At 40.2% G+C, this 15,450-nt stretch overlaps 2 protein-coding genes across 8 annotated transcripts in view; one reads left to right on the top strand and one right to left on the bottom strand.

Moving 5' to 3' along the window:
• The window catches only part of EPC1 (enhancer of polycomb homolog 1), a 62,953-nt gene that overhangs the window by 46,625 nt on the left and 878 nt on the right, over positions 1-15,450 (bottom strand). For 2 of the 6 annotated variants that reach the window (XM_057376523.1, XM_057376525.1), the window contains exon 1: positions 1,824-2,167. The exons of 1 other annotated variant lie outside the window; for it this stretch is intronic. In XM_057376523.1, coding sequence (XP_057232506.1) covers positions 1,824-1,976 — 153 coding nt within the window. In that variant the 5' untranslated portion in view covers positions 1,977-2,167. Of the gene's footprint in view, positions 1-1,823; positions 2,170-15,450 lie in introns of those variants that run through there. 3 more of the 6 variants (XM_057376528.1, XM_057376524.1, XM_057376526.1) reach the window with 3 other exon arrangements.
• LOC130579603 (uncharacterized) overlaps positions 1,706-15,450 on the top strand; it is a 15,831-nt gene continuing 2,086 nt past the window's right edge. Inside the window, exons 1-2 of one of the 2 annotated variants that reach the window (XM_057376530.1) lie at positions 1,706-1,760; positions 9,654-9,792. In XM_057376530.1, coding sequence (XP_057232513.1) covers positions 9,753-9,792 — 40 coding nt within the window. In that variant the 5' untranslated portion in view covers positions 1,706-1,760; positions 9,654-9,752. Of the gene's footprint in view, positions 1,761-3,271; positions 3,329-9,653; positions 9,793-15,450 lie in introns of those variants that run through there. The other variant, XM_057376529.1, reaches the window with a different exon arrangement.

Here is a 15,450-nt window from a genome sequence, read left to right as displayed (position 1 = left end):
GAACCGAGAAATAAACTCAGCAAGTGTCATAGCAAACAACAAAATTTAAAATTCTGGTAAAGAGGAAATTAATAGGTGCTTTCTCTCATATTAAGAATCTACAGGTATCAATTCAGAATATATTTACTGTGCCTAAAAGAAAAACTAGTAATCTAAGCACAGCTACCTACTGCTTAAAAACTCAATGCATACCATGCTAAAGTTTTAAGCATCTTCACAAAAATAAACCCAACCAAAACAATGCGATAAAAAAACAGCCCACCAATTAAAAAAATAAAAGACAAACCACAAAACCACCACATTTTAGCAGATGTTTAAAGCAACTTATGACTTGCAAAAGGACTTGGAAATACTAAATTACGTTCCAATGGTAGGGAGTTATGCTAAAAAAAAGCCTCAGAAAGTGCTAACTGTATGGACAACAACATATAAAGTGCATTACTCTCTACAAACGTTTCTGCCTGAAGACATTTCATAAAAATTCACAGAATCCATTAACTTAGAGCACTAATGCCACAAAGAGGAAACTCCATTTCAAGATGGTACCTCTCTTAAACTAAATGTAACTTAAAGTTGCTACATCGAGAATTACAAACAGAAACTTTACAGCCTATCACCTTCAAAGGACAATGGTATTCTGACAGCCAGAAAAACTCAAGACTATGATGAACTGTCACAGAATCACTGAATATTCTGAGTTGGAGGGCACCCACAAGGATCATGTAGTCCAACTCTTAAGTGAATGGCCCATACGGGGATCGAACACACAACCTTGGCATTATTAGCACYCTGCTCTAACGAGCCTAGCTAGTGTCACCTTTGTTCTCGGCACCAAATTTCAAAACCTGATTACACAACTGTATTTTTACMGTACTTCCCTATTTGCCGTCCTTAATRCAGATGGGGAAACCTCACTATACTAAAGAAATAATTAAAGATTTACAACACTGCAAATAACTCACTTCAGAGCAGGATCTTCAATAATAACAGTTACAGCGTGTTTTACCTTCAGCAATAACAACTACTGATTGTTTTAYCTATCTCTTGGAAAGTGCTGAGTGAATGATTAAATGACCCTGAAGTTCAAAATGGTTTAAAGTTTCATCCTCCACTGAGACAGCAAAACCGAAGTGGAAGCGATAGACTTTCAGCTTCCAATACCGATTTTCTTACTGTGAGTAGTGCTTCAGAACCGACTTTCCTAGAGACTATCACAACTTTATTTACATCGCGTCRGTCTGAAGGCACTTGCAGGGTTTTCAAGTAAAGTAAACCTAAACAGAAGCCCTTCCACTTCCCACCTCTGTCAGCGGAAAAAGAAAATGCATGGGCCCCGCCGGACCCCGCTCCCCAGACGGCGGCCGGGCCCGCGCGCGCTCCCGCCGCCGCGCGCCCCCCGCGGCGCCGTCCGGCTCGGCAGCGCCCCCCGGCGGGGCATTGCGCGCACGGCGCCGCCGCCGGGCCCCGTCCGCTCCTCGCGGCTGCCGCACCAGGCCCGGCCCAAGGACCGAGACACAAAATGGCGGCCGCCCCGCTGTGTCACGTGACCCCCTTTGTGCCTTTCGGGGCCCCGCGCAGGGGCCGCCGGCGGCCGCGAAGCACGGGCGGGGGGCGAWGGGGCCGTGAGGGAGCTCCGGGGGAGGGCGCGGTGAGGGACGGCCGGGCTCGACGCCTTCCCGCCCCGGGTGTCCCCCCCCTCCCGGCGGGCGGGGAGAGCGGGGAGAAGATGGCGGCCATTTTGTGCTTGCGCAGAGGCGAAGGTGGGGGCCCGGGTGCGGGGGGGATGGTGGGACCCGGCCGAGGGGGGGGGGGGTCTCACGTACCGACTCCTCTTCCTTCTCCATGCCCGTGGGCATCTGCGGCACGGCCCGGTTAATGGAGGCATATTCGGCCAAGTCAGGCAGGTCCTCGCAGCGGAAGACGGGCAGCGGCTTGGACGCGTCCAGCGCCCGGGCCCGGAACGACAGTTTGCTCATGTTAGGCGGCGATGGCGGCTCCGGCTGGGAAGGGGGGGGCGACAGCAAACGCGCTCCGAGCTGAGAGCCGGACCCCGCCGAGCGATCTCATGGAGGGACCGGGGCTCCCCCGGCGGGGCGGGGCGCACTCCGACACGGGGCCCGGCGGCGCCCGCTGGCGCGGCTGGGCTGGGCGCTGGCTCCGCTCCTCCGCCGCTCCGGTTCCGCTCAATACGCCACGGCCAACATGGCGGACATTAAACCTCGACTGGCCGCCTCTTTCAGCCAACCCCAGCGCCACAGCCATTCCCACACTGCATCGCGCAGGGCGCGGGCACGGCGCCGCCCGGGGGGAGCGCGCGCGGCGCGGGCACGGCGGCGCGGGATCGGGAGCGCGGGACGCTGCGAACGGCCCGAGCGGGATCGGGAGGGAGAGAGGGCTCGGAACCGCCGGAGAGGGATCGGGGCGCTGGAATCGGGGGCGCAGCCGGGAGCAAGGGGGGCTTTAATCCGCGTCTGCGGCACCGCTCCGCCGGCCGGCCGCCGAGCTGTGCCGCGGAGCCGCGCTCCGCTCCTGCCGGGGTGAGGAAGTTGSGGCGGCCCCCAGCCCCTCACCCGTGGGGGAACCTCCCCTGCAGCCGCGCCTGACCCTGACAGCTCCGGGAAACCTGGGCGAGAGAGCCGGGGGGTGTCGGCCCCGACYTTTCCGGGCTCTCGGGGACAAGACCGCGGGACAGCGGCGCCGGGCACTGAATTCACTCCGACGCRGGCGGGCTGCAGTGCCCCGAGCCGCGGCCGGAGCGGCACCCCGCGAGTGAGCGGGTCCAGCTGCGGGGAGCGCCCCTCGCCTCAGGGCCCGGCCGCGGCCCCGCAGCCGCCCACCGTGCGCTGTCCTAGCCCGCATCGCCGAACCGAGTTCGCGTCCGTGCTAAATGGAGGGAAACACAGGCACCTGCCCGAAAACGGTGAAGAACCGTAAGAACCGGACACCTCCACAACGGCACTTCCACGCCGTTTCTCTGAGGTTTTCAGAAACTTAGTCCAGCAGCGAAGTGCAGACACGTGAACTGGTTTAACCCTTGCRTGGACTTAAGTTATTATCAGTGACCCGCTGAAGCGAGCTCACCCCAGGCAAAGGGTGGAACTCACTTGAGCATGTCTGATTAGGGAAGCTCGTTTACATCTGAGTGAGTCGATTAAATGGATGCACTGCTCGGCTCTAAGCAAGGGATCGGAAATGCCGAGTTCCCCCGGTCTCGGTGCTCTCTGCACAAGCCGCCCCAGGGCATCCCAGCGCGGCCACAGGAACGTCTGACTCCGTTCCCGCCAGGCCAGGGCTGCAGCCACCCACTTAAGGAACTCTACATGCTCACGTATGTGCTTACGCCAGGTTATAATGTAATTTTAGTTCTGTAGTAAAATCCATCTTACTGAAGTTATGCTTATTTTCTTTTAAAAATGCGAGATAGTTGTGTTTTGATTGAATTTAAGTGTCCCTCCATTTTTAATGCAAAATACTGTAGTTTTTTACTGCCACATAAGAATCGGTAGACAGAACTTGTTCCTTATCACATACTGCTCTTGGGTATGAACTTTCAGAAATACAGCATAGATAAAACAAAAAAAAAAAATTAAAAAACCTTAGTTTGTTTAGCAAATAACTTTTAGAAATTATCTCTATAACAGAATCAAAAGCAATTTTTTCAATTGCATCACTTCTTTAATAATACCACCATCCTCAGTCTTAAACCACTTCTAGACACTAGATGAAATATTACTAGATGCAGTTGTTAACAGCAGTTTCAAGCCAACTATTTTCATGTCTGTTTTCCCMCTAGGTTTCCTAAACTGCTTAAACTGCAAGTCATTTGGCTTCATCACCTCTGAGACAATAAATTCTACCTGTACAGCACAGGGGAACGCAGTGAAAGACAGCTGCTAGGGAGAATGAGACTTTTTTTTTAGGAAGGTTTTTTTTTTTTTTTTTTTTGGGGGGGGGGGGTTTTTTTTTTTTTTTTTTTTTTTTTTTTTTAAGGACAGTAGCATGAACTAAGAAGTATCATTGTATTCATTTGTATTTCGGTAATTACATCAGAACCAAATGTTTAAACATGCATATTGCTTTTCACTCTTAATAGTAAAGCTTAAAGCGCACACTAGCTAGAAATACAATCCTTAAATAAATTGCCCCTTAAACATCTACACACATTTCCACAAATAGAGAATAATTTAGTTTATCCAATTAGCAGACAAATAAGGTGCTGAAAAAAACCACCCAAAAAGATCACAATATGCCATCATAGATTAACTTTGACTTAAATGAAAATTGAAACACCTGGCAGCTAAGCAAAAAATAAGACCATTAAATACAACTCTCCACTTACACTGATGAAAGGAAAACAATACATAATGAACATCATGAAAAGCAAAATATTGAAAATATCCTGAAMTATAAAGGAAGTGTTCAAACTTATCCTTAATTGACCTTTGCATTTCTAACCCTGCCACAGGCTTGAGAAAAGTGCAGAGCAAGCAGAACAGACAATAACGTTTGGATACAAAGAGGACAGTGCATTAAGAAAAAATTTTGGCCTGAAACTCTTGGACTCATCAGCTTTTAATGTTATGCCAATAAAAGAGTCTGTGTTTAAATATTTTGTAGTAGAAGATTATTAGCCCTCAAAATTGCTAGGAAGGTGAAAAGTGAATCGGAAACAATGTGACATCAGCCTTGATGGCTGTTCTGTAAAAGGTGGTGACAGGAAAAGGTATAGAACATAACCAGACTGATGTTTCCATTTTAGCTTCCTTTCAGTTAGAATAGGCAGGTGTATTTTCTTTTTTTTTCCATTTTATACCTTTTACCAAAATGCTCACATTACATCTATAGACATCAGTGCAGCACTATGACAGTAGCTAAAGGAGAATTGGTATTTTTCATATAATGACCAAAATACTTTTTGCAAGCTCTCAGTAAAAGATCAGTAAATGTAAGCTAATTTGTTGAACCAAAGTGCTATGTGTCTCTTTCAAAAATTGAACTGTAAGGTAAAGTAACTTAAAGAAATATAATGAAAAGACATTTAGAATTGCTGTTATTCTTTTTCAAACTGCTGAAATCATTTGGGATATTTCTTTAAAGCTTTGTCTTTTTATGATCTCAAAGCAATTAAAAGAACAAACTTTATTAAAATGAAAGCACTTTGTGTATCAACTGTATAGCTGATAAATACCATTTCAATATACATTCAAAAGTACTAAATTCAGAATGAGTATTACAAGCAAARATACAACTTGATCCATGCACCTACAGACAGTGGTAGGGGTCTYTTGTGCTCTCATCATCTAAYTCARSTTTGTGAAGCCCAAAACAGTCCTGTGTACTGTTTGATAAGTTTTTACAAATTTCAGTATTTATTTAGTTTTATGAGTTAAAACCTCTCTGAGTTCAAGAAATACTTCCACTCATTTGTTTAAGCATGAACTGTAGCCTTTTGCACATGTGTTTAGTATTGTCTCCCATTCTAGCAGCAATCATCACAAAAGTACTATGCATTAGGTGCACATAGGTTACACACATGTCATTTTTAGTGCCTTCTGGAATCAAGAATTTCATATTTAAAGGATATAAAATTCTAGGAGACAATTATTCAACTTCAAAAAAAGCCTTCTTAAACATTCTTGTTTATTTTTGTATTAGGATTTGTTTGTATTTTTTATTACACTAAACTATACACTGATTTAAATATCCATTAATATTTGCAATTTTATTTTTTCTCACTCTGTGACTATTTTATACCCTGCTTCTAATAACTTTTCATTTATTTGTAGAGAAATTTTGTTAACCTTTTTTTTTAATTGCCATAAGTGCTGACTATTCTGAACTGATAAGAAGCATCAGTGGTCTCTCTCATCACACACACWTTCAGTACTCAAATATTAAGAAATGGCACATCCTGAAGTTACCATAGTTGGTTTCTTTCCAGAATGCCTTACTCTTAGGGATGTTTGGAAAGATACTGSTGATTCTTTTGTTCTGCAGTGAACTTTTATGAATTTTGTATGTATATATTGCTCTTCCACATTTGCTGGTGATGCTACAGTTCAAACTGGCTTCTCAGCTAATTTTCTTGTATGTATTTTGTAACATTTCAGATAGCTACATTATTTTAAATCATCTCAGTGAGCTACCTGGAGTTTGAATTATAATGAGATACATGTATGCAAATATGACACTAAAGGTTCTTCGTTATTTTATAAAATGTCATATTACAGTAGTAGGTAGAGGCATACAGAAATTATCTTAGTAGCATGAAGATTTCAACCATAAATGAACTGATGTAATTCTTAGTGAATTTCACCTTATTTACTTGTATCAACTGTCTGTTTCAAAAGAGATATTAGAACACACATTTAAACAGTTCAGACACCATACTACGAAACTGGTGTAGAACACCTTTGTGATCACTTCTGCCACTTTTTAGAAATAAAATGTAATGTTTCATAGCTTTGGTATCTCAAAGTATGGTATGATATATTCACTGAGTTATTTTAGTTCTCCATGGTTGAGAGGCAATGGGTACAAAGCTTATTTTAAGTTCTCTGATTCATAATTTGAAGTAGTGACCAAATAAATCTCTTCCTCCGTTCTTGACTCAACAAAGGGAGATTAATTTGTCTTTTATATATATATATATATATATMWHWWAYATATATATATATAWAAATTTTAGTGAGCAAGCAGGAATACGTACTGTATGGCCAGATCTTTCAGTCACCTTTTATTTTTTGTGAGCTCTTCTGGTTTGGACTGCAGAATACCAAATAGAGGTGGAGAAGGGATAATACCGCATTTAATAACCTATTTAGTTTACCATTCAACAGAATGTACGTAGTCATWCTTTAGATTCCAAAACTGCCAACAAAGTTTTAAATTTGGAGGTACAACAGGCAACATTTTTCCATGAGTGAAAAGAGCCAGAAGCCAATTTAATGGTGTAATCTTTGAGGATGTGTTGTCAGTCATAAATACTCAAAAGTTGAGTCCAGCATCCTCAGGGAAACTAAAATAATCCTCAAATGGATATGCCATGTAGYGATATCCAGAAGATAAGGAAAAGCCACTAGCCATCAATTTTCTCACTGAGAAGAGACAAAGCTAAGAGAGGAGAAGCAAAAGCTATTGCCAGATTCCTACTTTTCCAATAACAGCTTAACCCTTAGAGGTGGTCGAGGCAGTTGTAGTCATAGGAGGACTACAAGACTTCAAGAAGAATTAATGGTGATTTAGGATAATTATTTTACAGACTCAGCATTTGTCCCTACATGACCTGGACAGATAGGCAAGCAAATGGTMAAATGGGCTCTATCTGAAAGCATAAAGGATTTGGTGGAGTTTTTTTGGTACTGTCAGAAAAGAATCAACTTCCTTTGCATAGCTTGATTCAAAGATTTAAGTTTTTATGTGTCTAGGGAAAACATGTTACAGTGGAAGCAGTTATTCTCTTAGAGACGGTGGTGGTGAAAAGACACAAATTATGCTGAGACTCTTTTGTCTTGAAATACATCTTTCCCTGGGTAAATTTTAATGGACTCGGAACAGTTATCCTAAGAACTGTAAAGGTTAAWAGTGATTTATGAGTTTCTCCTTCATGTTTTCATTCTATAATACATATCCCCTCTAGAATACTATGCTAGACATACCTTGAAGTCTTGATTTAGTCATCTTTATCAGCAACTCATTTCACAAATTAATCTTTTAGGATTAAATAGTACGATAAAGAGGGACAAAACAAAATCAAAAAATGTCTGACTTTATGATCTTTTTTTTTTTTTTAATCTTTATCAAAACCATTTTGTGTTCTGACATACTAAACAGGAGTAATGCTAAAATCACAATTTTTTAGGAAAACACAATCCGAGCYGGGCGGACTGGTTACCGCCTCTTACTTAGGCATGGACTTCTGCAAACATCAGATTATAACACATGCATAATTTCTGAGTCAAGTAAATTTAATCACATGATTCTGTATTATTTCTACTAGAAGAGCCAGCAGAAGGGTTTTTCTTGCAAAAACCCCAACACAAACAACAAAAAACCCAAGCAAACAAACAAAACAAAAAAGCAAGAAAAACCACAACCAATTAAAAAAAAAAAAACAACAAAACCAAACAACCTAATAAAAAAGCCCAACCTTCCATTGCCAAGACAATTGCTAATTCATCAAAGAGCAAAGGAATCCAGCTTTGATATTCTGCATGGTCTAAGGTAGAAGGCTAAAAATGGAAAACAGAAGTAGAGAAATTATAGCAGTACATGGGTCTGCACACTGTCCCAAATCCTTCAATTGACCATTAAGTGAAAACCAAAAAAAATCCCCACCACAAATACACACATGGCACAACTACATAAACTTCAACTGCCAGCCCTCACACCCCAACCTGGGATAAAGGGGTGAACTCAGGACAGGATCTGTGCCTTTGCATGACTTCAGAAGCTTTATTTCTACCCTCGTAGTTGCATGGTTCTATGTAAATGCAAATAAAATAGCAAATTCAGTCCAATAGTAAGACCTGAATGTCTTACTATTATACGTTCTAACTTTTTAGATTTTTACCTTACACTCCCAAGACAGAAATCCTGTCTTGTCAGTCAGTCTGTGGAAAATTGTTTTAAGTGYTTCAAGGCTTCTCATTAGTATGATCAAGTATTTTCAGAACATCAGAATTATGTTGCTGATGTTAAATATTGTGGAGTTAAGTTAATGTGGATTTACTATATAAAGCCAAATGCTTTAAATTGCAGTTCCTGAATCAGAATGAAAGTAAGTTATCTGTTTCCCTCAGACARTTGAGGAAATCATTGACTTATACCTAGATAGGAATGAGCTCAGCTTCAGAAATCTTTTGATGCAGGAAAGTATATTTGCATCTTGGATGAAAGGTATTTCCTAATATATATGTTTTGATTTTTTAATTTTCATGTTAGTGGGATCTACCTRCATACCTACAGTGTAAGTGAACTCTGAATTCTACATAAAATTAATACAAATGTATTAATATATACCTTATACAGGCTATACCACCTTTACTTAACATAAATACATTTCTCCAAAGAAATGAAAAAAAAATGCAAATAACTCAGCTTTTGGATTTCCAAAGCTGGTTGTTATTAGTTTGYAAGAACACAAATATTCTTTCAATTTTAGAAGTGGATTTTTTACACATTGTAGCTTGATTTATACTAAATTAAGCCTGAGTGAATGTTTCAAAAATATTGCTTGTCTTCTGGGATACAAATAATCATATTTATAACTGAATGTTTATATATATACTTTAGAAAACATAAATTAATAATGCTGCATTAGTGGAAAAAAGGCCTAATGAATTAAGTTAGGCTGTAAATATCCAGCAGAGGAGGCTAGTTCTGAATATAAAACTGCTCAGATAAAACTCTTTTGAAATATCTTTATCTGTATATCTTTAAATTATGGCAGAGACATAAAAATGTAAAACTCTTGGTAGGGTTAACCTGAAGAAAATACATTTTCTGTAGTTTTTCAACATTTAGAGAATGCTAACAACTTGTGGGAGATGGGCAGATGTTGAGAGGGAAGTGTTTTGGTTTAGATGCAAACATGAAGTTGCTGTGAGAAGAAAAATAGAGAAATCACATTATTTTCTCTGTCACTAATGTAGGTGGGRTATGGAAGCCTGAGGTGCTATGATATCATTGGCATTTTCTCCTCACGTCCCCTGTGAAATCTGCTGTAGGGGCAACCTGAGATACACAGCCAAATGGAAAGTGATATTCTCCAATCATTTGGATTACAAGCAGGTAAGACTTTAACCCCCTCATCCATCTTGGATAAAGACTCTCTATTCTCATTCTCTTATTGAGCAATGTGTCAGTTTTACAGCTGTTTTGACATTCTGCTCCTCTGATCAAGAGAACACARCAGACCTCTGTCATTAACTGGGGTTAATGTGCACCAGCCTGCTACTGGCCACACRTGTAAAGTCTGCTGAACTTCTGATTTACAGACAACTCAAGGAAGGTGTTAGCATAAAGAGACACAACCTAATTAAAAGAAAAAATATCAAGGGAGAATATGAAAGATAGGAAGGAAAACTGTTTCTCATGTTAAAGTAGATCATCTGGAAGTCTGCTTGACTAGAATTTCCAAATCCCACAGATTCCCACAACACCCATTATTTAACTTGGAAATTGATTCAGAGGTGATAAAAGAAATCAGAATTCTTTCTTATGGAATCTTCATTCATTTTGTGTTTGTAGATGAACATGGGCTAAATAGAAAGGGTCTATGCAGAATCATCAGATGTACATTGTGCCCCTCTGTTATCCAGCATGGTTTCTCTTTAAAAGATGTTGATTATAGCACTTTTCTTGAATTGTGAACACACAATCACTTTGTTTAAAGACATCAAGATGTTTTGCTTTGTGTGGATACCTTTAAGTCCATCAGAAATAATATAGCTGTTCTGCATTATAACATCTTAAATTAAATTTTAAACTTTCTTGAGAAAAAAGCTGTGAATAAATCCATCCCTGGATGGATTTAACATGCCCTGTCTACCCCTGGCATTACAGATGAAGATCTATGAGGTAAAAGGACTCTTTCAAGAAATTATCCTCTTAGTCATCAGGTTATGACAGCACCAAGATTCTATACCAAATAGATACAGGACCTAAGGGATACCCATAATCCTGAAATCCCCAGATCTGAGTCACCTGATTTTTTAGTTTGTTTGAACAAACATGGAAAGCTCACTCTTATTTGTGCTAATGAATACTGCAAACACACCTCTATGAGGCCAGAGGTCTTGTTCCCATTTAGCAATTATCTCATTGCTCTGAAGGGGAGTGAGGATTAAGATCTAACTTTTCATTACCTAAATCATGCACAGGTCAGTATTAGCAAATGCAGGGGCATGGGATATGTCTGATTGAGGACATTCACATCTGAACTAGTCACAGGAGGCAGATGGAGACCTGATCAGGATACTCAGTTAAGTTTAAAATACAGTTCTTATCACAGCAGAAATCCAAAATTTGATAGCGTTTGTTTGTTTGTGGTTTTGCTGTTATTGGGCTCCTTTTGTTGTTTGTTTTTGAAAGCTGTAATTTACTTTATCTGTTTCTTTCCACTGAGGATTACAGATTTAACAATACTTGTCTAAAGGCAAGTGAAAGTTGTTCTACATTAACAATAATGTATATGGTACAGGGATTCCAATTTGCTCAGAAGCACAACTTCSTGGAAATCCAGGGAAGCACAAGTTAATGCCACCTTACAGGCCCATTTCCCAGATCTCTAACCATGCACTTGTCCCAGAGAAAAACCAAAATGGAACCTGATAAAAAGAAGACTGTTCCAGGAAGAACAAATCTATTCGCTGTTCCTTGGAATTCCTACATTTTACATTTAAACATTATTGAATAAAATCTGTGAGGCAGTTCTGGATGCAGGGATGAGATCCCACCTTTTCCCTCTTCCTCTGGAAATCCTAGTGCTCAATGCATTGTAAAATCTAACTCATCCTTTTCCTGTTCCCTAGCAAAAGTGATCCAAGTTCTCTTCAAGAACTGAAGGTGGAGAGTCATCATCTCACCATTTTCAGTCCAATATCATTTGCTCCAAGTTGGAATTCCCATGGAGTATGTTTAAGCTCTTGCTATTTTYACTGGTGCTCAAAGGCAATAGACATTACATCTGTAACTACTGTYTTCTGTTATATGGTGTAGGATGGCTCTGAACAGCTTTCCATTTACCATCCAGGAGCTCCAGAGCAGCATCCCAACTCCCTGCACATGTAGTGMAGGCTAGGACTCACATGTTATTTGGCAGTTCCCATCTCTCTGTTGTTTATACTGGAAGATAAGCAGAAAGAGTATTTTTTAGCAAATGTTCTGACTTTTTAAGCACTGCAGTACCTTCTGACCACCAGTTTTAGGCTTTAGCTATTGTCAGTAGAGAACTGATGGACAAACCTTCCTATTAAGGAAGCTTGYAGTATTGGTATTGGCTTGGTCCCGGACACTCCAGTAGTAACACACTACACTGGAAATGTGATTTAGTCTAAAGAAGCCCACAGGATGTGAAGCCACTGAGTGGGTGATCTCATCTGTCCAAGGCATATTTTGTTGCTCACAACAGCAAGACAGGAATTCTATTTCAAGCACTGACATTCCCCCACCCTGTATATTTACTAAAGAATTTAAAATCTAGGATTACCTCTTCACTGCAACATGAATTAACTTCTTGTGATGAGGGGAAAGATATGAAGAATGTTAATAGGTGGAAAGATAGGTTATAGCAGTTCCTCTGGCATAAAGGAGATAGAGCAGATTGTTTCAAACTGCTGAACGGTCATGCAGATATCATTCTGGAAGAGGTGTGGAGAGACCTAACTTTCTATAAGATTTGAGCCTTTGTCCAGAGCTGGGAAACAGGTGATCCTTGAAGTAAGTTTTAAAATAATCATTCATTGCTACAAGATGACAAGTATGATGTGAAATAAAGCTAGCAAAGTCATGAAATAAGAAAGGTGAGAACAAGACTATGTCACAAGATGCCAGACAAGATAGTCCTCCCACCCATGAAATCTTGTTGAATCAAGGACACAATGAATACTTTAGAACCTTTAAAAGGTAACAGACAGAAGTCCCAGGCACCAACGTATGCTATCAGCATAGGAAACTGGAAAGCGCAACATATGAGTGAAACGGGGTGTGGCTTTTGTTTGAACTGAGCCCCAAACAATGTTCTTCTATACCACCCACTTCTGAGGAACTGTTTTCATCATATTTTGGTTAACTTTGAAAGTTGATTTTATCTTCCTGGGATCTACACATCTTGCATTACTATGACAATTTGAGACAGCCATTTTTACCATGACTCTTACTTGATTATATAAAAGTAGTAATAATATCAGTAAGAGGAGTGTTACAAAGGCACATAGAACATTTTGGTCAGTCAGGTTGAGTTAAGCTCTTGAAAAAGATTGGTTTGCAGTAGGATGCCGTACTTCAAATAGTTTTAAGCCAAGAGACGCAAATATCTTTGAAAGGTGTCTGGAGTCTATATAGACTTTCTAAGTGAAAGGGAAACTGTATTAGGAGAAAAATACATTTGTTTTGCCACCTTAGAAATGGAGGGATATATAAGGGAGAAAATTAAACCCATCAAAAAAAAAAAAAGTAGTTCTGTGCTTTAAGTCCTGGAATTCCACATACAGGTATTTCAGAAGGAGCAGGTAGGGAAAACACAATAAAGATTGAATAACTTTTCCAGGCATATCTGAAGATGATGCAGGGGATAAATTAGTTGCTATTTAGCTTCGAGAGGATGTGAAATCTTAAATCACGTCTTACTCCTTATTGGCAACACAATGATTCAGAAAGGAAGGAGGAGATAAGTGAGAAAACCACTGAATTACAGAAGATAAGCACTTTGCTCTTCTCACCTTATGATTTGATAGAAGTAAAAACAGAAATGTTCATCAGATGCAGCTTCAAAGTTGCAAAACATTAAAGAGTAACCCCAGTTGAATGGGAGAGAAGGGAGAAAGTGTGGAGGGACTTTCTATTGAGATTTCATTTTCTTGCTGACTTCACTGAACTTGAACTGACTCTGAGCAGCAAGATCACGACAGTTCATGACCTGCATGCACAGCCACAAGATAGCATCACTTTAATGGTGTGGGATGACAAGAGGAGCATGAAAATACCTTCAGTAAGTACCTCAGTTTATCATTTGCTCAGTACTGTTTTCCATGGATGAGCACATTGAACATTGGTCTAAATTATGTCAAAAAAGAAAAGTTGCATCAGAATCAAATAACCAGTGATTCTCTAAGATTTATGATTATTGTAATAGATTCAACAACAACTGGCACTACTTCTATTGGCATAAACTGTGCCCAAAATGCCAACCTTAYGTCTTCATGACCAGATGTCAGAAATAGAAATGGAGAATGGCCAAAATCCACACTTCTTAAGAGGGTTCATATCTTGACACTTGTCCTCAAGATCTAAGAGTTGTACCAGGATACCAAAGAAACAATGGTCATGTTGCATTGTCATTGGCCACCAGGTCTTTGCTCCAGCCAAGAATCCATAAAAACAGATCTGTCTGACAGAGCAGAGATGATAAAAGCTGACTGCTCTCTTGGATATATGTTTGTTACTGGAAGAAGGCTGCAAGATGTATTTTACCTAAGACAGAAGCAAAATTTACCTTCCTTCAAAAAAGATAAAAAATAAAGAGACSATTATAGAGATCTACTGAAGTTGTATAACATTTTCCATAAAACTAATTAACTTAATGAGCAAGCTTTCTTTTTAAACAAAATCTAAATGCATTTTTGAAGATTTAACRTTCATGAGAAGTTTAGAGAGTGTTTCGAACTGCTGAGTATTTGTCAAATTTATTCTTTGAAAATACTGAAGACATTGAAATGTAAAAYAGATGCAAAGGCTTTTAAAATTATCAGCTTTTATCACTCCAAAATAACAGGCAYACTGAATTTCTTAAAGTTGTGTTAAAKTTAATGTCAAATTTGTTCCTGAACCTGTTGAGTTTCCAATATTTGCTCTGATCATGGGTTTGACTATGTCTTCCCACCCATCTTAGTACATTAATCACTTCTGTTTTCTTACACCTAATATGGATGTTAGCAGAAAGCCTTCTAATCCTTTTGCAATTAGAATCGAGGTGATCTGTAGGTTGTAACAAAAGAAAACAACACACATTAACATATATCTATTTATAAATACATGTAAAATGCATGCTCCACTTAGCAACAGGAAAGAAAAAACCCACCCACCTCAGGTGAATCCTCTTACAATTCGAAGGATTACATTAGGTTTTCCCTTCTTTTCAACCCCACCTTCATACACAAACCAGACTCCTACAGACCTTATCAGAARATTTGCATATGCAAGCACAAGAATAAGGGGGACCTTAGGGCTTGATAACMAGCCGTGGATGGAACCTTTAACTTCACAACAAGCAAACAATGGACTAGTTGCACAATAAGTGTGTGCCAAAGCCTTCCATATTGGCTGCAAAAAATAATTTAAAAAYCTTCCATCTGCAGCCAGTATAAAATAATTTTGGGGGTGGGACCGAAAATCTCATCACTGAAGAAAACGGGACTCTAGGTACAGGATTGGGGAAAAAAAAATAAAAAATTAAGGATCTGCTTCATTACACAAACCAGCGAAAGGGTGAGGTCATGCCTCTGCCGGGCCATAGTTCATGCGACACTACCATTTTCCAGAGATACAATTTCATCGTCATTCTAACTAATTTGCAGTTACTTTTGATACACAGAAAAGGAAAAGATACAATAGATCAACCCGTGCCCCACCTTTCTCCCCCCGGCCCCCTCCCCCTTTAGAGCCAGGGACACGAATTGTTTCAGAGCCCCACAGCGCCACCAGCACAGAGCAATGCAAAACAAAAAAGAT

The sequence above is a fragment of the Malurus melanocephalus genome, unplaced genomic scaffold (assembly GCF_030028575.1).
Source record: "Malurus melanocephalus ecotype Western Australia unplaced genomic scaffold, MMel_1.1 scaffold_280, whole genome shotgun sequence".
In the NCBI taxonomy this organism is placed as follows: domain Eukaryota; kingdom Metazoa; phylum Chordata; class Aves; order Passeriformes; family Maluridae; genus Malurus; species Malurus melanocephalus.
This window is presented reverse-complemented; position numbering and strand designations above follow the sequence as displayed.